This window comes from Panthera uncia (assembly GCF_023721935.1).
Source record: "Panthera uncia isolate 11264 chromosome A3 unlocalized genomic scaffold, Puncia_PCG_1.0 HiC_scaffold_11, whole genome shotgun sequence".
Taxonomy (NCBI): domain Eukaryota; kingdom Metazoa; phylum Chordata; class Mammalia; order Carnivora; family Felidae; genus Panthera; species Panthera uncia.
In genome coordinates this window covers 14754140-14777378 of record NW_026057578.1, presented here as the reverse complement: position 1 = coordinate 14777378, position 23239 = coordinate 14754140, and the positions used below count along the sequence as shown (strand labels likewise).

General features: G+C 50.9%; 5 protein-coding genes and 1 long non-coding RNA gene across 8 annotated transcripts in view; 3 read left to right on the top strand and 3 right to left on the bottom strand.

The window, feature by feature from the left end:
- The window catches only part of ACOT8 (acyl-CoA thioesterase 8), an 11766-nt gene extending 7656 nt beyond the window's left edge, over positions 1–4110 (bottom strand). For all 3 annotated transcript variants that reach the window (XM_049650674.1, XM_049650676.1, XM_049650675.1), the window contains exons 1-2: positions 3992–4110; positions 2565–2701 (exon numbers count right to left, since the gene is read on the bottom strand). In XM_049650674.1, coding sequence (XP_049506631.1) covers positions 2565–2701; positions 3992–4110 — 256 coding nt within the window. The remainder of the gene's footprint in view (positions 1–2564; positions 2702–3991) is intronic.
- Positions 4111–4612: 502 nt separating this feature from the next.
- Positions 4613–13441, top strand: ZSWIM3 (zinc finger SWIM-type containing 3). Its single transcript, XM_049650666.1, has 2 exons — positions 4613–4768; positions 11506–13441. Exons 1-2 carry the CDS (start codon positions 4614–4616, stop codon positions 13439–13441), a joined length of 2091 nt encoding a protein of 696 aa, XP_049506623.1. The 5' UTR covers position 4613.
- LOC125936534 (uncharacterized) lies at positions 4786–8852 on the top strand. The gene is made up of 2 exons (XR_007462053.1): positions 4786–7990; positions 8021–8852. It is a non-coding gene; the product is annotated as an uncharacterized LOC125936534 (long non-coding RNA).
- A 3004-nt stretch (positions 13442–16445) lies between the features above and the next one.
- On the top strand, positions 16446–18064 carry ZSWIM1 (zinc finger SWIM-type containing 1). Its single transcript, XM_049650671.1, has one exon. The coding sequence runs from the start codon at positions 16455–16457 to the stop codon at positions 17823–17825; it is 1371 nt and encodes a 456-aa protein (XP_049506628.1). The 5' UTR covers positions 16446–16454; the 3' UTR covers positions 17826–18064.
- A 336-nt stretch (positions 18065–18400) lies between these two features.
- On the bottom strand, positions 18401–21126 carry SPATA25 (spermatogenesis associated 25). Its single transcript, XM_049650681.1, has 2 exons — positions 19983–21126; positions 18401–19609 (listed from the first exon to the last, which is right to left on the bottom strand). The coding sequence occupies exons 1-2, from the start codon at positions 20101–20103 to the stop codon at positions 18978–18980; spliced, it is 753 nt and encodes a 250-aa protein (XP_049506638.1). The 5' UTR covers positions 20104–21126; the 3' UTR covers positions 18401–18977.
- Positions 21127–21202: 76 nt separating this feature from the next.
- Positions 21203–23217, bottom strand: NEURL2 (neuralized E3 ubiquitin protein ligase 2). Its single transcript, XM_049650679.1, has 2 exons — positions 22207–23217; positions 21203–21444 (listed from the first exon to the last, which is right to left on the bottom strand). The coding sequence occupies exons 1-2, from the start codon at positions 22946–22948 to the stop codon at positions 21329–21331; spliced, it is 858 nt and encodes a 285-aa protein (XP_049506636.1). The 5' UTR covers positions 22949–23217; the 3' UTR covers positions 21203–21328.
- Between the last annotated feature and the right edge of the window lie 22 nt (positions 23218–23239).

The window sequence follows — 23239 nt, the reverse complement described above, 5'->3', positions numbered from 1 at the left end:
GCCGATTCTGTGTCTCCCTCTCTCTCTGCCCCTCCCCCGTTCATGCTCTGTCTCTCTCTGTCCCAAAAATAAATAAAAAATGTTGAAAAAAAAAATTAAAAAAAAAAAAAAAAAAAAAGAAGTTAAAAATATGGAACCATCATTACTGGAACCAGTAAGAGGTCACATCACAAACTAGTAAGAGAGCTTCCCATTTTTCCTTGCTGCCAGGAAGCTCAGAACGAACCACAATATGCCTTAGCTTAGTTTTTTTTAACACAATCATTTCTTCCAAATCCTGTTACTAGCCTCCTGTCCCTTGACTTCTATTTCAATAGTCCTGTAATAGCTGCCGATTATTTTTTTTTTTAATTTTTTTTAATGTTTTTTTTTTTTTTGAGAGAGACAGAGTGCGAGTGGGGGAGAGGCAGAGAGTGGGAGACACAGAATCTGAAGCAGACTCCAGGTTCCGAGTGGCCAGCACAGAGCCCGAGTGGGGCTCGAACTCACAGACCGCGAGATCATGACCTGAGCCGAAGTCAGACACTTAACCGACTGAGCCACCCAGGTGCCCCCATTTTTTTTCTTTTAAAATGTTTATTTATTTATTTGAGAGAGACAGAGACAGAGAGACAGACAGACAGAGAGCAGGGTAGGAGCAGAGAGAGAGGGAGAGAAAGAGAATCCCAAGCAGGCTGTGCACTGATGGTCGCTTAAGTGACTGAGCCACCCAGGCACCCCACTACCAATTATTTTAAGCTGTTTTGCAGCCTCTCAAGAAGCAGGTAGGGACACAAATAATTGATGATTATTTTAAAACAGTAGCATGGGCATGTCTCATTTCATGCTTTCCCTGGATGGAGACTTTCCAAGGAAAAGGATCCTTTCCCCAGGACCTGGTAGCTCTCTCATGGTTTGGAATGATCTCCCAAGAGTGAAAGAGAAAAGCAAAGGAGGAGGAAAGAGTGTGGAGCTTGGATTTAAATCCCAGCTCTGCCTCCCTGAGCACTGTAGGAGCTGGTTACATAACCTCTCCTGGTCCCCGTTTCCTTACAGGTGGAATGGTGGCAGGAATTCCCACCCCTCGTGTTTACCTTTAAGGACTAAACAAGGTAATGGACATAGCTATGCACTGTATCATGCAAATTTTAGTTATTCCCATAAGTTCCTCATCAAAAAAGAACCAGCAACAGCCTAGGCCCTGCACTGGATACTTTACTTACTCACAAAGACCAAAAATTCTTTAGAAACAAGAGAAAGAGGCCCATTCAGAGGGATCAGGTAATGCTCCCACTGCCACAAAACAAAATAAAACTGTCGCACTGGGCTAGAAGGGTTACGATATCGAAAGCGTAAGTGTAGCACTTCTGGAGCTTACGATTCCACTGAAGAAGTAAGAGCACATTTGCTCCCAGCTAGCATGAAGGTGAGAACAGGGCTGACCCCACAGGAAGTATTCAAATACTCTACAGCAATGACTGTCAGGGAGGGACAGGCAGCACAAGGATAGGGAGTGAGCGGCAGCAGGAGAACGTAGTATGAAAAAAAGGGATACTTACTATTGTAACTATATCTGCAGGGGTGCTTGGGTGGCTCAGGCAGTTAAGCGTCCGACTCTTGATTTTGACTCAGGTCATGATCTCACAGTTCTTGAGTTCGAGCCCCATATGGGGCTCTGCGCTGACCGCGTGGAGCCTGCTTGGGATTCTCTCTCTGCCCCTACCCCACTTGCGCACTCTCTTTCTCAAAAATAAATAAACTTTAAAAGAGTTGTAACTGTATCTGTAACATGAAGGGGGAAACCTCACTACTGTTTTAACATAAATCATATATTATAAAGTTCCGTAAATTCGTCACAGCTGATGAGACTGTGCAGAAGACAGGGACTCAAAATTTCAGGCATCTGCCTTAGGAGTGAGGGAAAGAGAGGGAAGGTGAGATGTTTATGTTTCTCAAAAGAAAGCGTGGGTTTTAAAGGATTACTCCCTCCCTCCTTCTTTGGATTCCAGAGCGTAAACAGCTGTAGGGATCTCATACTAGGCCCCTCCCCTTCTCCATTTTTCAGGTGGGAAGAACCAAGCCTGGCAGAGAGGAGGGGTGGGAGTGGGGGTGTGAGGGGGGAGGGGGGGTAACCTCACTCAAGATGGATGAGCACGTTAGTGGCAAAGCTGAAACCAGACCCAAGGTCTCCTGATTTGCAGGCTGGTGCTCTCTTCTCCAAGCCAAGCTGCCTACTGCTGAACTAGCAGAGGTGACAGCACCCCTCTGGGGATCCAGGACAGTACTTGGCACCAGAAGGTGTGTAAAGAGCGAAGAACAAAAGACCTGCAGGGAGCAGTTAAGTAACAAAGTCATTCTGCCCCAGAAAACAGGTACTCCGTGATCTCAGCAGATGTGAGGTCCAACACTCTTCTTGGCCCCCTGCTTTGCTCCTCCCTAGGCTCCCCTGAGAGGAATCAACTAACAGTCTCTCTCTCCCCCTCCCCCTCCTTCCCTCTTTCTCCTAGGTCAGCCCCCCAAGTCCAGGAAGAAGTGGCTAATGGACCATCAGGGTTGGCTTGGGGATAAGGAGGGGGGTAGTTTACCTGTCCTTACAAAGTAGCAATGCAAAGAGTGCACATGGACGTCTTCACTCACAGACTTGGCTGCAGCCACCAAGGCCTGGCCCACGATCTGACCCCCAAACAGCCGCTGGGTTGTGGGTACCCAGTAATGCCTTCCTCTGTGGGGAGAGGGGAAAGCAGGAAATACTTGGGGACCAGACCAAATCCTGCGACCATCACTGAGCCTATAGGGCAGGATCTCTCGGCCTTATTGGGGTCTGGGATCCTTTCGAGAATCTAGTGAGAGCCATGGACCCTTCTCCCAAGCAAATTCCCTTACTCTGCACACAGCGTACAACTTCAGGGTCCTCAAGACTGCTCAACCCTTCCGGGCTTCGGTTAAGGACAAGGAAGCAATGCCCTTATTTTACACAGAGAACAGGGATCAGAGAGGGAAAGTGACTTGAGCAAGGTCACACAACTTAAACATTACCATTCCTGTGCACTATCTGCATCTTTTCCCCTCAAGTCCAGTGTTTCTTCCACTGCTGATTCCAGGGTAAGGCAGAAGCCCCCTCAAGGTCGTGTGAGGGCGAAGATGAACCCCAAGAGCTGGGGGTAAACTGCACTGAGACCTGCCACTTACATCTCTCAACTTGGGACAGCCCAGTTCTCCCAAGAACTAGATTTAGAGCTCAAAGGGCCCTCAGACTTCAAATCGAAGCCCTTCAGTGCACCGGGGAGGAAACTGAGGCCCCAGAGGCGAAATTCCAGTTTCCCATCACCCAGCCCAGCCCAGCCCAAGGTTAGACTTTTTTTTAATATCACGCAATCTAAGTAGCTCTCCAGGAAGTTTTTTGTAATTCTTCGGTAACGGGAAGGGAAGCTAACACCCGAAGATGGCTTCTGAAAAGCCCTGAAGGCCAAAATTATTAAATCCCTAGCTACAGAGAGAATTTAAATAGCATTGGGAAGGAAACTGGCTCAGGCCCCAGAATGAGTAATGAGCTACTAGACCCCACCTAGTGGTGGAGGGGATAAGGTGTGTAAGAGGAAAAGGACAACGAAAACGCAAGCAGCTGCTTCTAAGTTTTAAACCTGATCAGCTGCGTGCACTTGGACAAGTCCCCGCCCTTTGGGGGCTGGCTCCCCAGGGACATGACTCCTCAAGGGAGGCTGCTGAGAAGGCTATCTCAGGCCACCACTTAATTTGCCCAGATTGCTAGGACCTCCTGGGGATGGGGCTGCGCCGACCTGGTGCGGAGAAGGAGGAAGCTAGGGCAGCGAAGCCAGACCTCTCAGGGATAAGTTCTCTCCCAACCGCAGGATGCAGAGCCTGCATCCCGCGCAGAGCCCATCCTCGTCCGGGAGACTATGAGGAGGGGGCAACGTGGTGGCGGCAGTCGAGATCAGAAGCCTCTGTCCCAATGGGGGTGGGGGGGGAGTGCAGGCCAGATGCGGCCGGCTACCTGAACAGATCCTCGTCTAGCGGCTCGAGGTTGAGCACGCTGGTAACCAGGACGCTGCGGAGGTCCCCGGGGGGATCGCCGCCGCCCTGCTGGTCCTCTGGAGCCTGCGAGGACGACATGGGGTTCACTCGCTGCCGGCCAGGACGCAGCGCTGGGCAGACACGCGGAGAACCGCATTGAACGAGCAGCTTCTTCCGGCAGCTTGTTCCAGCAACCGGAAGCCCCCTGCGGGCCCTGAGAAAGCGGGATCCAAGTTATGATTGGCCAATGTTCCTGTCAGTCTTCGTGAGAGGGCGTCGATTTTTCCTCTAGCGACTGGAGAAAAGGAGTGCCAGTCCGGGAATCCCGTGTGTGATTGGGCGTGGCCGTGAGGGGGCGGAACCCGGGACTGGATAATAAGGGCTGAGTGTCATTTCCCCTCTGTCAGATAGCAAAGACGCCCCCGGCCCCTGGTAGCCCTCTCAGTCCTAGGGATCCTCCCGAGCTCCATAAGAGGCCATTCCGCCGGGGCCCACCCTTAAGGCATCCCGGACACAGGCCAGCCTACGGGCCCTCCTAGTGTGACCTCTGACCCCTGGTGTTGGTCTTGGGACCAGCCCCCGGTGCGGGCTGCGGGGCGGCCATGGAGCTGGGCAGCTGCTTCAAAACCTACGAGGACTTCAAGGAGTGCTTCAGCGCCTACAAAAAGGAGAACAGGTGCTCCTTCATTCTCAGGGACTGCGTCTCCGTCCGCTTCCACAACCTCAACCACGGCACGTCAATCCGCGAGGACATCCTGTAAGGGCGGGGCGGGGGCGGGGGCGGGGCAGGGGGGTGGGGAGGAGGCCGGACTGTCCCCTGGTGGGAGGCCTGGACGTGGAGGGAGTGCAGTTGGGCCCTGGTGTCTTAGCATTCAACAGGGCGCTGAGCACCTGCCCTGTGCCTGGTGAAAAGAGCCAAAGCTTCACAGGCATCGCTTTTTGACCACCCACTTCCCCTCCACTCATTCACTCCATTACAGCTTCCCCGGAATAACTGTAATTTGTCCCATTTTTTGAGCACCTGCGGTATCCCTAGCTCAAAGTACACTGTTTTCACAAATGGATTAAAAAAAAAACAAAAAACAAAAAAAACGCCTTCGCGGTGATTCCCTTCATCAGTGTTCTCTTTACCAGGCAATTAACGCGGTCAGTTGTGGATTGGTTTGTTCATTCATTCATTCGTTTTGTAAATGGTCCCTGAGCTTCTGAGATGCACAGCCGTTTTCCAAACGTTCCCCCATGCCCCAGGCATCCTTCTCCGTTGTGTGCGTGCTTTACCCCGCAGGGCCGAATTGAGAATGATAGACAAAAGCTATTTTTTGCCATCTGGCAGCAGAGAAAACAGGCCGAGAGGCTAAGAAAAGGGTTGACAACTCAGTTGTCTTCAGGGTTCAGGTGAAACAGCCCCGGGTAAGAAAGTTCAACTTTTAATTTCACCATAAGAGAAAGAATGATGAAATAACCACAGACACCAGGTCTCTGCAGCAGGGACCACGGAAGTGGGACTTGGGCAAAATGGAGAGCAGGCCCTATCTAATCAGCCGCAGCTAATGGCCGCCGTGTGAAAATGAAGATCCCCCGTGGCCAGGCTTTGGGGCAAGGGAAGTCAGACATCCAGGCTTTAGGTCAGTTTCTCTGCTTTTTAAAAATTGAAAATCGGGTCCAATTCGAACACAGTCCACGTGGGCCAAGTCAAAGCTGCATGGGCAGAGTGTCTCTCTCTAAATTATTCTAGGCAGTTAAGGGAGAGGTGAAAAGCTCATCTTGAGTCTGTTGGACCTTGATTGTTTTCAGCTCAAAATAATCCACACGTCCAAGTAGCAAATTCTGGGGCAGCCTGCCGTAAACCCCATCAAGGAGTTAAAAAGAGAGCTCTGGAGTCAGAAAGACAGGCTTTACACTTGAGTTGGGGCAAGACTTAATTTCTGTGACGGTTTAATCCTCTAAACTGAAGTGGATATGGTAAAGGTTAAATAACCGAACGCACGTAGGAGCGGAAGCGTGGTGCTCAGTTTCTCAGCGCTCAGTTGCAATCGGTACATGGTAGAAAGCGGTACTTTGACTCAGTACTTTGAGAATCACATGTGCTGCGGGAATTATCACTAGACCACCAAAAGTCCCACTCAACTGGGAGATTCGATGCTTTTATGCCCGGTTTTCCCTCTCATATTTTTATATATGGCTGTTGTGTTTTTGCTTTTGTTATGTCTTTTGGGGAGGATTGATAATTCTTCAAACAGTCCAGGAAGTATTCTCATGTCTCTCTCCATTGCCGTTTGGTTTAATAGCTACCTTTTTTTGGAACATTTTTGGGGGCCGCATTCCAGAGATTGTGCTAAGAACTTTACAGGCATTGTTTTATTTAATCCTCATTACACCCTGTGAACTAGGCCCTTGTTACCCGATTTTTCATTTTCTATGTATCCATAGTCACAAGGCCGAGTAGGAAAGCAATGTCCTACAAAAGTCTTGCTAATAAACCAGCCACTTATAAAATTAGTCACTACTTAATAATTTCCTGCTTATCCCTACCAGTGCCATTAATATCTTTGGCAGTCAGTTTCTAGCTAATCAATAAGTGTGGTAAACATCAGGATAATACAATGGAAATAAAACTAACTGCAAACAAAAATTACACCTCTCCCAAGAGCAAGACTTCGTGAAATCTCTGAAAGTAATGAGAACTCCTTACTTACATCGCCCTCAGCCTGACACCAGTGAACAAGAGGAGAAGAAAAATGAGCAAAGATGATGATGTGATAGGAATTTGACAAACGAAGGATTTGCATAGCAAAGAATAAAATTAGGCCTTTGGGAAACCTGATAAAGCCCAGGAATGTTTCAGTAAAACTGACCTTTCCGTGTTGTAAAAGTGAGACAGGAAATAAAATATCTTAGTGTTTGAGGGGAAATGCACCAGGAAAAAAAAAAAAAAAAAACAGTTGACACTGTAAGTTATTCTTGGATTATTTTAAGAATTGGTATATAGCTGCCATTATAACCTATGTTTTGTTAAATATAATATGAACTTCATAATTTTAGGCTCCTATTTCAAGATAAAGTTCCTCTCAAATCTTTTTCCCCCTCTATTTACTATCATATGTTGTTTCTGAGGGATAGTTTTGGCTGCAATTAACTGAAAACTCTGACTCAAAATGGCTTATTTCTTAGAAGCCTAGAGGTGGGTCTGTGAAGGTGATTGTTTCCATGGCCCTGGCTTTTTGTTTCTTACTGCTCTGCCATCCTCAGGTCTCAGCTTGGTACAGATGCAGGGGTCACATCCAAATGAAAAGCCTTCCTCAGTTTCCTGCAGATTTCCTATCCTGTTTCTTTCTCCAGAATTGGGCCAGTATCCATGCCCATTCCCAATGAGATGAGCTCAATTGGCTTAGACTAGCCCTGAAGTACTTAGCTTTGTGGGGGAGTAATGGCAACCCAAATTAAGTTGGCTTTCTGTTGGGAAGGAAGAAGGGGGCTAAGGGCAACCCACAGATCCAGTCACAACCTTTTGAATGAATTCACTTCGTAGTGGTTCTGATTGGTTTTGGATCAGGTACCGACTTTTACAGACCAGTCAGTACTCTTGCTATTTCTAACTTCTTGTTATTTCTAATTTACAGATTAGTAGTTGAAGACTCAGAGGAAGTGAAATGACTTGTCCAAGTTCACACAGCTAATAAGTGGTAGAGGTAGAATTTAAACTCAGATCTTCTGACTCTGAGTCTTGTTCCTAACTCAAGTTATATTTTCTAAAATGGCTTTACTGCACCTATAAAGATCCTAGTATTGCTCAAGGTGCGATCTACACACAAGGACACAAATCTTATGTAAAATTAAAAGGCTTAGTTAATCTGTACCAATCCCTATAGAGTGAATCACTGTTCGGTCAGTTATAAATATATTGCTTGTACCTCTCTTTAACCATTCACTTAATTTTGACTTTACTGGCTACCTATGTAATTCTCTCTCTGCTCTCTAAGTCTAGAGAGTCTAGAGTCTCTAACTCTAGACTTAGAGAGCAGAGACTGGCTAATTAGTTTGTGTAGCAATTAGTATAGTGTTCGGTACATAGCAGGACTTGGTAAATGTTTGAAATTAAACAAAGGACTTGTCCATAGTTAGTAAAAGTAGTTGTGCTCGGACTAGAAGCCAAGTTGTTGGACAGAACCCTCTCAGTGGTCTTCCTAGTATACTTTTCATGTTTTATAAGGAGAACCTTCTGTGCCATAGTCAAATCATTTAATTCTCATTCGGTACGCGTGCTTAGAGCACCGGGTGTGCTCCACGCGCGGGAGCAGGCACTGGGAGCACACTGGTGGCGCTCTCCGGTAGGGAATACAGACACCTGCAAAGTAGATGGGAAGCAAGGCTGGCTGACTCCCTCCCTCCAGATCCTGGCTGGGCACCCTTAGATATAAGCAGTCAGGGGGATTCAGAAAGGTGTGAAACCATGTTCCTGTCTTGAAGGGAGTCAATGCTTTAACTTAGACAACTAAGTACAGATGAAAATAACCGCAGTGCTCAACGAATTCTTAACAAAAGATTTGTATATCTCACTGTATGTCAGTGCTATCTCAATAAAAAAGATTGAACGAAGTGGGGAAAAAAATAACAGAATTCAGCCTAGTACCCATTATGTTTGAAACATACGATGCCAACAAAGACATTATGTTTACAGATCTTTAAGCAAGTTATTGAACCTGAACAGTGTGTTGAGGGTCGAGTATTCTGAAAAAGGAGAAATATTTTGAAAGCGGACAGGCAGCATAAGGGTTAACTACACAGACTGTAGCCAAGCAGGCTTAGTTCAAATCCCAGATCCCCATCCTTGAGAACATTTTAAAGCCTGTTTCCCCATCTGTAAAATGAGGATAATAGAACCCTTTTCCTAGTATAAAGTGATGCATGTTAGGGGTTTAATATAGCCTGGCATAGAATACCTTAGTACATGTAGTACTGGTAGGAAAGAATGGAAAACACTTGTTAACATATTGGATATAGACACAGAGAAGGAGGAATTAAGAACAAGGCCAAGGTTTCCTCCCCTGGAGGCATAGTCAGTCATTAATGGAACCAGGAAAGGTTTGAAAAAGCTTTATGGCTAACGTTCTCCAGTATCTTTTTTTTTTTTTTTTTTTTTTTTTTTTTTTTTTGGACAAGGCTAACATGCACTAAGAGCATGCAAATTCCGTCTAATTTGATGAACTAGGGCCATGCTAAGATATGGAGCCAGCAAAAGGGCAGGGCCCAATCTACAGGCTTGGGGAAGGTTTTCTAGAAGAGGTGACCATTCCACGTAGTCCTGAAGGGTGAGTAAGCTTTGAGGTGAAGGCAGGTGGGAAGGGTGTTCCAGAGAGAGACAAACACGAGCAAAGGCAGAGAAGTGAGACCTAGCATAACGAATGCAGGAAGCTGTAGACACTTTGTCTTTCTAGGGCACAAAAAAAGAAGATGGTGAGGGGGTGGAAAAGGAGACTGGGAATGTAGGCAGAAGCCACACTGCGGCCACCACTGACTGGCCTTGCCATACTATTGGACTGCTCCAGCCCCTTCCCAGCCCTGAGCTGGGGATAGTGTCGTAGCCCCAGCACTGTGCACACAACAGGTGCAGGCATTTTCAGCCCACTCCGCCCTATTATTGCAGGCCTGGCGTATCCTGTTTTTCTAAGCTTACCCCACAGAGTGGGCAGACAGGACCAGCCGGATTAGAGTGTTTGGAAAAGAGTTAGTGAGGTGCCCAGGCTGTGTCATTGCATGCCAGGGGCTGAGAGTTTTTCCCCTTCTCTCCTGGTCTTTGGGCCGGGACACTCCCTGAAGAGGCAGGGTTGTAACCTGTCCCACCCATGATCTATGCGTCATTCACCTAGTACATCTTTGATAAGCATCTGCTGAAGGAATAACATTGTTAGGTGCTTGGAATACACTGAGAAGTAACTCAGTCCTGCCGCTTCATGACAGCCCCATCCAATTGTTTTTTGTTTTCTTTTTTTAGTTTATTTATTTTTGAAAGAGAGCGAGAGAGAGAGAGCGCGCAAGGGGGGAGGGGCAGGGAGAGAGGGAGACAAAGAATCCAAAGCAGGCTCCAGGCTCTGAGCTGTCAGTGCAGAGCCCGACATGGGACTCAAAGCCATGAATCTTGAGATCATGACCTGAGCCAAAGTTGGACGCTTAACCGACTGAACCACCCAGGCACCCCCTAGCCCCATCCAATTGTAAAGGTACTTTATAAACACCCGATAGAGTGTCACAAGGCATAGGAACTATAATAACGGTAGCCAGGCTCTGGGCTAAATATTGTGTCTGTGGCTTATTTAACCTTCATAACAATCTTATTAAAAGAGTCTCATTTTATGTGTGATGTTCTTCATAAAACAGTCTCATTTTAAAGTGATTTGCCCAAGGTCAAGGAGCTTCTGAGTGCTAGAGCCCTGATTACTATCCAGGCAGTCAGCCTCCAGGGTCTCCACTGTGTAACCACTAGGTATACTGCCCCCCAGAGACGATTTTGAGCCTTTTGTGTTAAGTAAATGCTACGAATTCAGAGAAAGGAGCAGTTACTATGGGTTGAAAACATCCGCAAAGGCTTCCTGGGGAAGGTGGGAGCTGATTTGGCCTTGAAGCTTGGGTTGAATGGGGATAGGAAGAGGAAAAGAGCAGAGATTCAATTTATTGACTCTTCTCCTTTGAATCCTCACTCTCAGCCCAGAATGGCAAAACTGGTAGGGACCTGAAGATCATCTAGCCCAGGGGTTCTCAAACTCTCCTAGGATTTGGACATTTTTCCTTAGATGAAAGATGAATAGAGATCTTTCCTCCGAGAGAGGGCCACTTGTATCTTTGCTGTCTGGAGGAGTAGGAGGCAAAGGTAATAGTTCCCAAAAGGCAGGAATGAAGGGGATATATATTTTTTAAGTTTATTTATTTTGAGAGAGTGAGCGAGAGGGGTGGGGGAGAGTGAGGGGGGGGGGCGGGGCAGAGAGAGAGGGAGAGAGAGAGAGAATGCCCAAGCAGGCTCCTCACTGTCAACACAGAGCCCGACGCTGTGCTCAAACTCATGAACCTACAAGATCATGACCTGAGCCAAAATCAAGAGTCAGATGCTTAACTGACTGAGCCACCCAGGGGCCCCAGAGGCAACATTTTAAACAGTGCATAATCAGCCGGCCTGCTGCTGCTGCCTCTTGTCTGTTTTCTCTCCCGTCTGGTCTCACAGTGAATCCCTGGGAGCTTCAGCTGGGCCACAGAGAGTGAATGGAAGGAGTGGGGCTTTAAACTGCTATACATGAGAATGGATGCAGTGTTAGTTGGACAGGGTCCTGACAAAAGACACCGAATTGGGATTGGAGGATGAATGTCAGTCTTCCTTCCCTACACCCTACACTGCCTCGTGGTCTCTGGAAAACCCATCAGTCACTGTAAATCCCTCCAGGGTCTTGTCTTATAAGGGAAAGGGGTGGGCAGTACCTTTCTCACTGTCACATCTACCTTCCCTAGATACATGCAGGTGAAATTTGTCTGTATTCGGACCCAGTCAAACAGGAAGAGAACATCAGAGGCAGACATGTGCCCAGCATACTTGCTCCTGCGGTACAATGAGAAACTGGATCGACTATTTATTAGTGAACTCAACACCCAGCATGTCCATGTTGATTCCAAAACTGCAGGACCCAGAGGAGACACCACTGGCAAACCTCAAAAGACCATGTACCTGCAGAAACCCCAGCCTGAGCAGCCTGCAACCAAGAAAGACCTTGACCTAGCCAAGAAGTCCCCCGTTGAACCATCATTTTGCTTAGACAAGGTCCAAGCACCCTCAAAGCCAGAGCAGGAGGGCATCACTCCTTCTGACCTGGCCAAGATAGCAAAAGTGATGAAAAACTTTCTTAAGGTGGATGAGGGTTCCATGGCCTCTCTCAGCGTGGGCAACAGCCAAGACCTGGACCGGCTCAGCTTCCAGAGCAGCAAGATGACCGATCTGTTTATCCGCTTCCCAGAGAATCTCCTGCTACACCGCGTGGAGAACACCCAGGGCCACATCCTCTATGCTTTCTTGGTGGAGAACAAGGAGCGAGAGGGTCGAGTGGTACACTTTGCCGTGCTCAAGGCTGAGACAGCTACCTCCGTGGCCAAGATGCTGAGTATCTTCACAGAGTTCAACACAGACTGGCCCAAGGTCAAGGTGGTCTTTGTGGACCCGTCCTTCCCCCATCGAGCCATCCTGCAGGAGATCTTCCCTGCTGCCCGCATCCTCCTGTCCATCTACCACACCACCCGGCTCTTGGAGAAGAAGTTGCATCGTAGTTCGGCAAATCCATCCTTTAAAAGGCTCATGAAGGAAGCCCTGCGGGAGGCTGTGTTTGTCACTTCTGATGCCAGCCTGCAAAATCTCTGTCAGATGTCCCAAGCCCTACTGGACGAGGAGCTCTTCAGCTTCCTGCAGGCCCACTGGTTCTCCTGTGAGCTGCTGTGGTACATGCACGTGAGGAAAGGCCTGCACGCGTGTAACACGTACATGGACAGCCTAGACGTTGTCACCAGCAAGGTGTCCAGCCTCTTTCGGGAACAGCAGTCCCTGCTGGACTGCATCCTCCGCTTTGTGGATTATATAGACTTCTTTAATACCAAAGGCTTGAAAAACTTGCCCACAGCTCCTCCCAAGTTAAAAAGAGCCCGACCAGCCAGCATGCCGCCAAAGTCCAAGAAGGCATTCGGAGTCTGTGGGGGGAGCCTCACCAGGCTCCCTGTGGAAAAGACAAAGCCAGAGCCACAGCGGGCGCCGTTGCAGCAGCAGCCACAGGTGCAGCCCTCCCAGGAGGGCATGCTAGACACCTTGCACGGGAGTGGCTCTGAACTGGCCTATAAGCTGTGCCACAATGAGTGGGAGGTGGTGCAGAACTCCACCCACCTGGTGGACGTGGCTGGCTCCTCTGTGGACATTCAGCTACTAGAGGATTCTCACCAGGTGAGCAAAGATGGCTGTAGCTGCAGCTGTTCCTTTCAACAGTGGTACCACCTGCCATGCCGGCACATTTTGGCCCTGCTGCACACCAGCCAGAAGCCTGTGGGTGAAGCCATGGTGTGCCGCCGGTGGCAGAAGAGGTACCAGCACCTCCTTGGGCCCAGTGGGGAGCTCCGGGACCCTGTTGCGGTCCCGAACACAGGCCAGCCTGGGAAGCAAGGACGGAGCGACGTGATTCAGGACCTCAGCAGGGAGCTGGCAAACCTGCTAATGCAGAGTGAGGGGCCAGAGCTGGAGGAGCGCTGTTCCACCCTGCGCAAGATTGTGGACATCTGGGCTGACCCCTGCCAGCCGCCCGAGCCCAGTCAGCAGCCGGAGGACTTCAAGGATGTGGGCCGCCTCCCTTTCCTCTGGGGAAAGCAAGAGGAAGGGGAGGGGCTCCCGCTTGCTGGAGCCACGATTCATGATTAAGGCACTTGCACGGGCACATTGGACCACAGGCCCCTCTCCTTGGAAGTCTGAGAACTCAAAGTGGGCAGGCCGTGCCAGGGGTCAGCATTTTAACCAATGTCTTCCTAGGTAGGGCTAGGAAGATTGTTACAACAGGGAGAAGAGGAACCCCACTATGTGACAGTCCTCTGAATCCACCCCATTTCTGCCCTACCTTTGTCATTCCTCGGGAACCTCGTTCATTGTCAAGGCCAAAGTTATCTCCATGCTGAAAGGTCACCCACCCCTCTTTCTGCCCTGACTCCTGAGATCAGATCTTACTCCTGTCGGAGGGATGAATTCCTGCCCCAGGATAGGGTGAGACGAAATATACCTGGTAAAAGGACCTGTTTCCAGGGACAAAGGGATGGAGGGTGATCCTTAGCTGTTGCTGCTCTTTACAAAGAATCTGTTATTTGTACTTATTTTTATTCATATTAAATAAAGTTTTGTTTGTTTTTTTTTTTTTTTTTTTAATAAAATCAAATAAGCAGGGAAAATGTGTGCTGCTTGAACAGGGAAGGAACCTAATGGGGGTTGTAGAGCCAAACAGAATCTGATGCCTTAAATTCAAAGACTTAGGAGTCCACCACTGACTTCATCTTCTTGCTACCAACCAAGCCATCGACACTGATTTCAGGCTGCCTAGAATTCTAGCAGGAGGAGGCCAAATAGACGAGGGGGGTGGGGGCTAGACTCCACAGCCTGAACTTGCTGGCAGACTGTGGGCAAGTTTCTAATTTCTTTGACCCCAGGTTTCTCACCTGTAAAAATAAATGTTGGCCTGTTCGAATCCCAATTTACCCTCTAGATTTATACAAACAGAACATTTCCTTCCTTTTTTTTTTTTTTTTTTTTTTTTTTAAGTGTAGTTACTTATTTTGAGAGCAGGGGATGGGCAGAGAGAGGGGGAGAGAGAGAATCCTAAGCAGTCTTCCCACTGTCAGCGCAGAGTCCCAGCCAGGGCTTGATTTTACAAACCGTGAGATTATGACCCCAGCCGAAATCAAAAGTCAGAGGCTTAACTGACTGAGCCACCCGGACGCCCCGGTTCAGTTTTAAGCACCAGCATGGACTTTTGTTGTTGTTGCTGGTTGGTAATTTTAACCACCTAAAGCTGGGAAGCTACCCAGCTGTCCAAGATACCACCTTCAGGGGAACCGAGGTCAAAGTTAGCAGTCGGTCTTGCCTCTTGCTTGCACCAGGATCTTGAGTCACAGCCCCTTTCTGGATCTCTTTCTTCTGTAGACCACTGGAAGGGGTGGAGCTGCGCAACACCAAGGTTCAGCTCTCTCAAGGAGATCTGGATTTCCTCTACTTTAAGGGTTGGGCCCCTGACCCCTGGTGGAGAGGGCAGAATTTGAGACCTGGGCCTCCATCTCCCCATTAGGCAGAAGATACAGTACAACTGCATAGGCACCTTTTCCTATCCCCCGGGGCTTTGGAATTTGGCCAGAAAAGAAAAAAAAAAATCCATAAAGCACTGCAATTTATTTTCCTTTTCATTTTCGGCCTCTGAGGAGTTTCCATAGTAACAGGCTCTTCCAGAGTCTTCTCCCCAGACGCGGGGCTCCGGAGTTCCAGCTTCAGAGCTTAGGCTTGCCAGGATGCTAGTATCTTCGGGCTTTCATTGGTCACCGCCAGCCGAGCCCCTCGTAACCCTAGGAACAGCACCCGCCCACAAATCGCCAGGCTACGATTGGTCTATGCCCCAAAGATCGACCGCGAACTCTTCAGGCCATTGGTCCGAGTCACGGCGAAGCTGGCGCCGCGGTTGGTGAGCCTAGAGGTCAGTCAGAGTCAGGCAGGGTCAAATAGGGAGACATGGCGACGGAGCCAGGCAGTGGGTGAGTGATTTCTGAAGGGGTGGAGGTGTGAGGCAGTTGACGACCGCGGTCAGCCGTGACACAGCCCCCAAAGGGGTGGGAGGTTGACTTCTCTTCTGGCTCCGGCCGGACTCCGAATGGGAACGTCTGACATCTACATCCTCCCACCCGGGTTAGAGGTGAGAGGTCAGAGGCTGCGGCCCCTCTCTGGTGTTTGGACCTCAGGTACTGTGTGGAAAGCAGTCAGGATCCGAAGTCAAAGACTCAGCTTCCGGCTACTTACAGAGTAATGGTGGGCAAGTCACTTAACCTCTTTGAACCTCAGTTTCTTATCTGTAGAATGGGGACAGTAACCCGATTTGGGGCCAAATAGAGGCAACATTTGAACAGAGTATTGCAGTTAATAGAGGGATTAATGGAGAGGCAGGAGAAGCCAAGCACATTTGATAGCCCCTGTTCGTGGTTCAAGGGGTTGAGGCTCAGAGGGAGTGTCACTGACTTGCCCAGAATCATACAATTTTGGGGGCAATCAGTTCGCTTGTATATACCAGGACCAAATGGAAGAACGGATACCAGCAGTAATTTGCAAATATAAAGCACTAAACAGATATTTAAAATGTTGTTTAAGAAAAAAAAAAAAAAAAAAGGCCACATGCACCTCCAGCCTTCACGCCCATTTCAATCTCTTGGAACTGAATTTTCCTATGGCCACCTTACCAATTGGTCTCAGCTCCAATGTCATCCTCTCTCCCCACCCAGAGAGAGCTTCCCTGGCCACCTTAGCCAAAGTATCCCTTCCTCCCCCACCTTACTCTCTACCTGTTACCCAGTTTTGTGGTCTTTGTAACCTTCCTTATTTGTTATATCTTTATCTCTTTACACATTTATTGTATATCTCCCCCAGAACAGTAAGCAATACTGTCACAGTAATAAGCAATACTTACATAGTAAGCAATATTGTCTGGATACATAACTGAAGAGCTGAGCCCCTACTATTGCCTTAAACTTGTGTTCCTCTCCCTAGGCCCATCTTCGGAACAAGATCTGGGAACTACAGTCCAGCCTCAGGCTTCAACTTAGTTGGAGCTTGAGATCCTGAGAGTCTCCTGGACAGCAGCCTTGCAGAGAAAGTACTTTGACCTTGGCATCCAGACATCTCCCATCTCCCCATGGCCCTGACAATGCTGAATGAGCTCCTGATTGAGGACCCAAACCCACCTATGCTGCTGTATCAGATTAGCAAGACTGCTGAGTTAGATACCCTCAACTACCAGAGCTGCTTTATGCAAGGTGTCTTTGCCCATTTCCCTGAGATCTTATTTATCCACCGGACCTATAACCCAGTGGGCAAGGTGCTATATACCTTCCTGGTAGATGGACCTCGGGTGCAGCTGGAGGGTCATCTGGCCCGGGCCGTCTACTTCGCCATTCCCGCCAAGGAGGATGCTGAAGGCCTGGCCCAGATGTTCCAGGTGTTTAAGAAGTTTAACCCAGCATGGGAGAGAGTCTGTACTATCCTGGTGGATCCCCACTTCCTCCCCCTGCCCACCCTCACTATGGAGTTCCCCGCAGCCGAGGTCCTGCTCTCAGCCTTCCACATCTGTAAGTTCCTCCAGGGCAAGTTCTATCAGCTGTCCCTTGAACAGCCTGTGGAGAGGGTGCTCCTCACTTCCCTGCAGAGCACGATGTGCTCGGCCACAGCTGGCAACCTGAGGAAGTTGTATACGCTCCTGAGCAGCTGCATCCCTCCGGCCCAGCTGCCCGAGCTCCACTCGCACTGGCTGCTCAATGACCGCATCTGGCTGGCCCACCGCTGGAGAAGCCGGGCTGAGAGCAGCCGCTACTTCCAGGGCCTGGAGGTCACCACCCGCGTCCTCAGCCAGTTCTTTGGCACCACCCCGTGTGTGGAACAAGGCGTGACCTTGCTGCTCCGATACATGCAGCAGAACTCTGGAGACATGGCAAGCTCCAGCCTGGGCCTGAGTCCCCAGAACAACCACGCCCCCTTAGGCGTCAGCCCCGAAAGCCCCAGAGTGGAGCAGTTAGTAGAAGCCCGCATCCAGCACTCCCTCAATGCCATCTGCACGGGGCCCGCAGCCCAGCTCTGCCTGGGGGAGCTGGCTGTGGTCCAGAAATCGGTGCACCTCATTGGCTCCGGCTCAGAAAAGGTGAACATACAGATCCTGGAGGACACCCATAGGGTGCAGCCTCAGCCCCCTGCCAGCTGCAGCTGCTACTTTAACCAGGCCTTCCACCTGCCCTGCCGCCACATCCTAGCCCTGCTCAGTGCCCGCCACCAGGTGCTCCAGCCCGACATGCTGCCAGCCCAGTGGACAGCAGGCTGTGCTGCCAGTCTAGACGACATCCTGGGCAGCAAGTGGAGTGAGACGCTGGATAAGCACTTGGCCGTGGCGCTCCTCACTGAGGAGGTGAGTCAGCTCTTGCAGCACTGCAGCCAGGAGGAGTTCGAACGGAGGTACAGCACCTTGCGGGAACTGGCCGACAGCTGGATCGGCCCTTATGAGCAGGTCCAGCTCTGATTACCCTGTGCCCGGAGATGCTCACACACGCGTACACACTCACATCCACCCCGACACACACACAGCAACATGCACTCACACTGTTGTACTTCCATGGGCCCTCCCTCCAGGAAAGGACAAGGCTCTTCTATTCTACTGCAGACTGCTACCTAAAATGTGTCTCGTTCCCGAAGACAGGAGTCAGCAAACTTTTTCTGTAAAGGGCCTAGCAGTAAATACTCTAGACTTTGCTGGCCACAGTCTCTGCTGTATATTCTTGGCTTGGTTTTGCGTTGACGGCCTTTTCAGAAGGTTAAAAACCATTCTTAGCCCAAGGGCCTTGCAAAAACAGGTGACCCCCTGCTCTAGGATAAGACACTGAGTGGAGATCAAGGGCAGGGGCCTGGTAACAGCTTCCCCAGTCATTAGATGATTCACCTGACCCACAGAGAAGGTGGATCCCAGCCTTTGTCCCCTAACCCCCACCCAGAGGTCATTAAAGTCAAATGTTGCCCATTCCAGCACTTGTCTAGTTTTTTGTCTTCTAGAAGGCAGCAGAGCAAATATCGCAGAAAGACTTTGGAGTCTGACACTACATGCAAATCCTGGTTCCTTGCCTGATTTCTGAGGCCTAGTTGTGCCTGCTACTAGCTCTGAGACTTCAGGCAAGACACCCTTAAAAAGGCTCAATCTGTTCATCTGTAAAAATGGAGATAGCACAGCATTGGCAAGACTAAAGGAGAGCCTGCGTGTAATGGGCCCAGTGCCCAGTGGGTGCTCAAATAACTGTTCATTTTCCTTCCTTGCCTCTGCTCCCATCACCTGCCCTCAGCTGGCCGGGAAATGTAAGGCAAGAGGAAAATTCACATTGCCTAGGACGTTGTACAAGAAATCTTGATTGGATCCCAAAACAATACAAAAGCGACCTCCACTCCAAGCCGGGCCCCCTACCTCAGGTAATTTTCATCATAACTACTCTGATAAGATCTATTTCCTGACTTAGTGCTATCTGGAGAAACTTCCTGGGGTCTGGACCCTGATGAAAGACTTGCGTTCGTCAGAGCAGCTCCAACGACTGCCCTGTCCCCATCCTTGCCACAGGCACCCCCAATCCTGTCTGCCCAAAAACCATACGGAGAAGCCACCCTGTGTGTCTGGTGCTATTTCATCCAGCTACAAGCAGGAGCCAGGAGGCTGGCCTTTCCTGGATCTCATTAGGGGCATTTGCCCAGAGGCTGCGTGGGCGCGTGCCTGCTCCCACCGCGCCCCCTCCACAGCCCCCTCTGGCTCCGGATGGGCCATCATGAAAGCTTGAGCTGCCCGGATCAGGTCCTCTTCCCGCAGGCCGGGGACAGGCACGGTGGGGATGCCAGCGATCATCATGGCCAGGGTAAGGATGCAGATGTCAGGCTGGGAGCCGGCCTCCTTCCCCCCTGCCTCAGAGGGCATGGGTAAAATCCCTGGTGACAGCCCACACAGCAGCAGGGGCCCAGGCCTGCTGGGGCCACCCAGGTGGGGAGCTCTGTTTGTGGAGCAGCCGTCCTCCCAGCCCAAGCTCTCCGGCCGCCTCGCGTGGGGGGACTTGTGGTGGTATCGGCTGTACTCCTTCTGCCGCAGGGTCTCCCAGCCAGCCCCCCCAGGGCAGCCCCTGGCTCCCGGCACTGCCAGGGCCGGGCCCCGGGCCTGGGCAGCAGGCGCCACCTGCTCAGGTTTCTGGCTCAGTGGGCCTAGTCCACCAGGGGCCACCACTACTGGCTCTACAGCACTATAGAGGCCAAGGGATGAGCCCGGAGAAGCAGCCCCACCTGTAGAGACAGGAAGGAGATGGAATGTTATTCTTGGTCTCTTTGAGGAGGCCCTGAGGGGCAGGGCATAGGAGCAGAGCACTGGAAACAGGAGCCCCGGCAGGGCTGTCTAGTGGTCAGGAACTAGGTGTTTTCCTCATACCCACATCCCCAGGCCCCAACATCGAATAAGTAACGGAGAAGTGTTTGTTGAATGAATGAGTGAGCAGGCAGGTAGCTACCGGCAAGGACTTTTGGAATGGCGTTCTTCAGAGAATTGACTCCAGGGCCAGCCCCCAAATCCCCGGCAGAACCTCCACCTCCCAGGAGGCAGGAAACAAGTTCTCAGGGGAAGTTGTGGCGCCCCCTCCAGTTCCAGAAGACCCTCTCTCACCTTGGCTGGAAGGCAGAAGACCTTGATGAGCTTGTGGAGACATGAAATAGGACATGTCTGCCCCAAAGCCCCCGTTTGTGAGGGAACAGTCACCTGCCTCCTCTCCTACCCTTTCCACCATTCTAGAACGTCACTTCATAGTCCCTCCCTTGTACACCTGGAACCCACCTCACAGCACTGACCTGTTCATTCTAGAACCCGCATATGACAATGGGATGGGGTTAAAAGAGCCTTGGACCAGGGACCGGACATTCTAGGTTCTTATCTCTACCATGGGCGAGTCACTTTGACAGTTTTGTTCCTGGACAGTCTTCTCTAAAGTGGGAGTAATGGCCACCCACCACCTCACCAGCGTCGTGAGGATTAAATGCGATTATTCGTATGGAAGCAAAAGATCAGAGATAGAAATAAAGGAGGCAAGTGCTTTGTGCTCTGCAGTATGAGAGAGGGAGTTTGCTGTGTGCCTCTGGAATACGTTTCCATCTCTAGGCTTCAGTTTCCCGACTGCAAAATGAAATCGTTGGTCTGGGACACTGGGTCGCACACTGGGGTGCACATTAAGTTCTCTTGGGAGCTTTTAGAAATACCGAGGCCCAGTCTCATCCCAGACCAATTAAATCAGAATCCCAGGGTCAGACCCAGTTGTCAGTATTTTTCAAAGGTCTTTAAGTGGTTATAATATATGCCAAAGTCAAGACCTCTATTCTAAAGGAGCGCTTCTCAATCCTGACTCTGTGTTAGAATCTCCAGGCTGTTTTTACAAACCAACGATGTCTAGGCCTAATCCTTTGACAAATGGAATGAGAATCTCTGGAGATGGAGTTTGGGGCATCAGCTTTCTAGGTGTCCCAGATAACCCTAATGAGTAGACAGGCTGGGTACCACTGGTCTAGGTAACGTCTAAAATGTTCTCTCTTGGGGTGCCTGGGTGGCTCAGTCTGTTAAGCGCCCGACTCTTGGTTTCAGCTCAGGTCATGATCTCATGGTTCGTGAGTTCAAGCCCAGCATCGGGCTCCGTGCTGACAGTGTGGAGCCTGCTCGGGATTTTCTCCCTCTCTCTCTGCCCCTTCCCCACTCGTTCTCTCTCTCTCTCTCTCTCTCTCTCAAAAATAAATAAACTTAAATAAATAAAATGCTCTCTCTTGCTCTGACCTGCTGACCCACAACAATTCTAAAAAGTGCCCCTCACAGGCTTCCAGGGCAAGGAGACCCTCCAGTGATCAGTGTCAGCATCGCTGTGTTTATTTCCAGGCCTGGCCGGCAGCAGTATGGCCAGCTTCGGACCAGCCACAGCTCCAGGGCCAGGACATGCTCCTGTGGCCCTGTTCCAGGGTGGCCGCAAGCCCTTACTCATACTTGCAGAAATCCTTAAGTCCTTTCGGCAGGTGGAGCCCATCGATGGCCAACCGGTGCACCACACTCCTCTGGATGACTAGGCGGCACAGAGTCTGCAGGGACGGCACTGTGGAAAGAAGGCTGTCAAAGGCACACTGAACTTGAGGCCGAGACCCAAAAGATCTAGGTCTCGGTTCTCCCTTTGTCATTAACTTGGGCAAGTTCCTTCTGCTCTCCAGGCCCAGCCTGAGTCATGGGGCTGTTCATGTGGTCAAGATAAGCACCTCTTTTCCAAACTTTGACATTGCTGCAGCCCTATTTCTATTTTAACCCCTCCTTAGCAGCTTCTGGGGATATAGGTAGTGCTTGATTCACCTATGCTCACCCAGCTTCCGGCACAGGCCTGACAGAGTGGGTTCTAGTTCAGCGAATCCATAAAATGATCAGAGGTATAAATAAAGAGCTTAGCAGAGCTATAAAGAACCAGACCTCAGGATTAAGACGCTCTCAATCCGGGGCCTACAGTGCCTTTGAACTGGTATGCCTAAATCTAGGAGCACTTGTCGAATAAAAGGGCACACGATTTTCAAAGCAGCCTGGATGTAAAATCAGTTTAGAATCCCTGCCCCAGGGATTCTAGGTTAATACAGAAAATACTGGCAAAGCCAGCATCCTAATCCATCACAGCTGAGATGGCTAAACTGAGACCCAGAGCCAGAGAGCCACTTGTCCAAGATCACAAGCAGAGGCATAATTGGAAATTCGATTCCCCAACTTCTAAACAAATGCTGGACAGACCAAGGCCTTGCTAGCTGGCTTGGGAGTCCTCGCAAGTTCCTGTCCCACACTGGGCCAGGAGGGGTCGCTGCCCAGGGGGTGGGATACCTACAGCCATACTCGAGCTGGACAAGGCGCACACTCTTGGTGGAGGCAAAGACGTCCACCACTGCGTAGAGGGGCTGGGCGGCTGGCAGCCCCCGGGCGCTGGGACCCATGTCCTCGCCGTTGATGACGATGTGCATGTCCGCCGTGCCGTCAGGGCGCGGGCAGAAAAGAACGCCCAGGCGGCTGCGGCGCGCGGTCGGAGGCAGCACGTTCAGCTCATACAGCTGATCCAAGAGGTGGCTGTAGAGCCCGGGCCGGCTGCGGCCCACCAGGCGGTCTCGGGGAATGCGAAACTGCTCAATGCACAGATAGGGTTCCACCAGGAGGGCTGGGGGGCGGCTGGGGACCGCTGCCTCTGCCTCCGGGCCGTCCTCCCGGGGCACGCGGTTGTGATGGCGCGTGATGGCAAAGACCCAGGTGTGGCCGAGGCTGACCAGGTCGGGCAGCGAAAACTCGGGCACCGCGGCCAGAGTGGCAGGGTCTAGCGCAGTCAGGCCGAGGCGCAGGTGCCCGCACCAGCCCAGCTCTTTCTCCTCGATCTCGACCAAGAATACCTGGCCCGGGGCCAGCGGCTCGCGACTGAAGCACAGGCCGTGAGCGAAACTCTCCACGCGTGTGGCCCGCGTCCCGGAGGGGTCCACGCGGATGTTGGCACCATGCACCCTGTGGAAGCGTGTGGGAGGGGGCTCGGGGCGCGCGGCTCTCCAAGGCGCACCCAAGTCCACGGGCTCGGAGACAGCAGCCATCTCCCAGCCGTGAGATAGGCCAGCGGGCGCCGGGGGCTATTTTGGGCGGCGTGCTCTGAGGGTGACGGCGGGGGCACCGTGTAAGGTATCCCTCCCACTCCACCCCCACCCCCACCCCCTTCCCCGAGGCTCTGCCCGGGGGTCCTAGCGCCGCTCGCTCAGCCATCCTGCCTGGACCGGGGCCCCCGGGAGGCCGGGGGATCCTGGCCGCCGACATCTGGGTCATCCGATGGCTGGCGCCCGCGAGATAACCTGAGAAGCCCGCGGACTCTGACCCAGCGCCGGCCGCCG

Coding starts and splice junctions, on each gene's coding strand:
- NEURL2 (XM_049650679.1), bottom strand. CDS start 22,948: ATGGCTGCTGTCTCCGAGCCCGTGGACTTGGGTGCGCCTTGGAGAGCC. Junction 21,445..22,206: donor TGTCCAGCTCGAGTATGGCT/GTAGGTATCCCA, acceptor TTCTTTCCACAG/TGCCGTCCCTGCAGACTCTG.
- SPATA25 (XM_049650681.1), bottom strand. CDS start 20,103: ATGGTGGAAAGGGTAGGAGAGGAGGCAGGTGACTGTTCCCTCACAAAC. Junction 19,610..19,982: donor TCTTCTGCCTTCCAGCCAAG/GTGAGAGAGGGT, acceptor CTGTCTCTACAG/GTGGGGCTGCTTCTCCGGGC.
- ZSWIM3 (XM_049650666.1), top strand. CDS start 4,614: ATGGAGCTGGGCAGCTGCTTCAAAACCTACGAGGACTTCAAGGAGTGC. Junction 4,769..11,505: donor TCAATCCGCGAGGACATCCT/GTAAGGGCGGGG, acceptor TACCTTCCCTAG/ATACATGCAGGTGAAATTTG.
- ZSWIM1 (XM_049650671.1), top strand. CDS start 16,455: ATGGCCCTGACAATGCTGAATGAGCTCCTGATTGAGGACCCAAACCCA.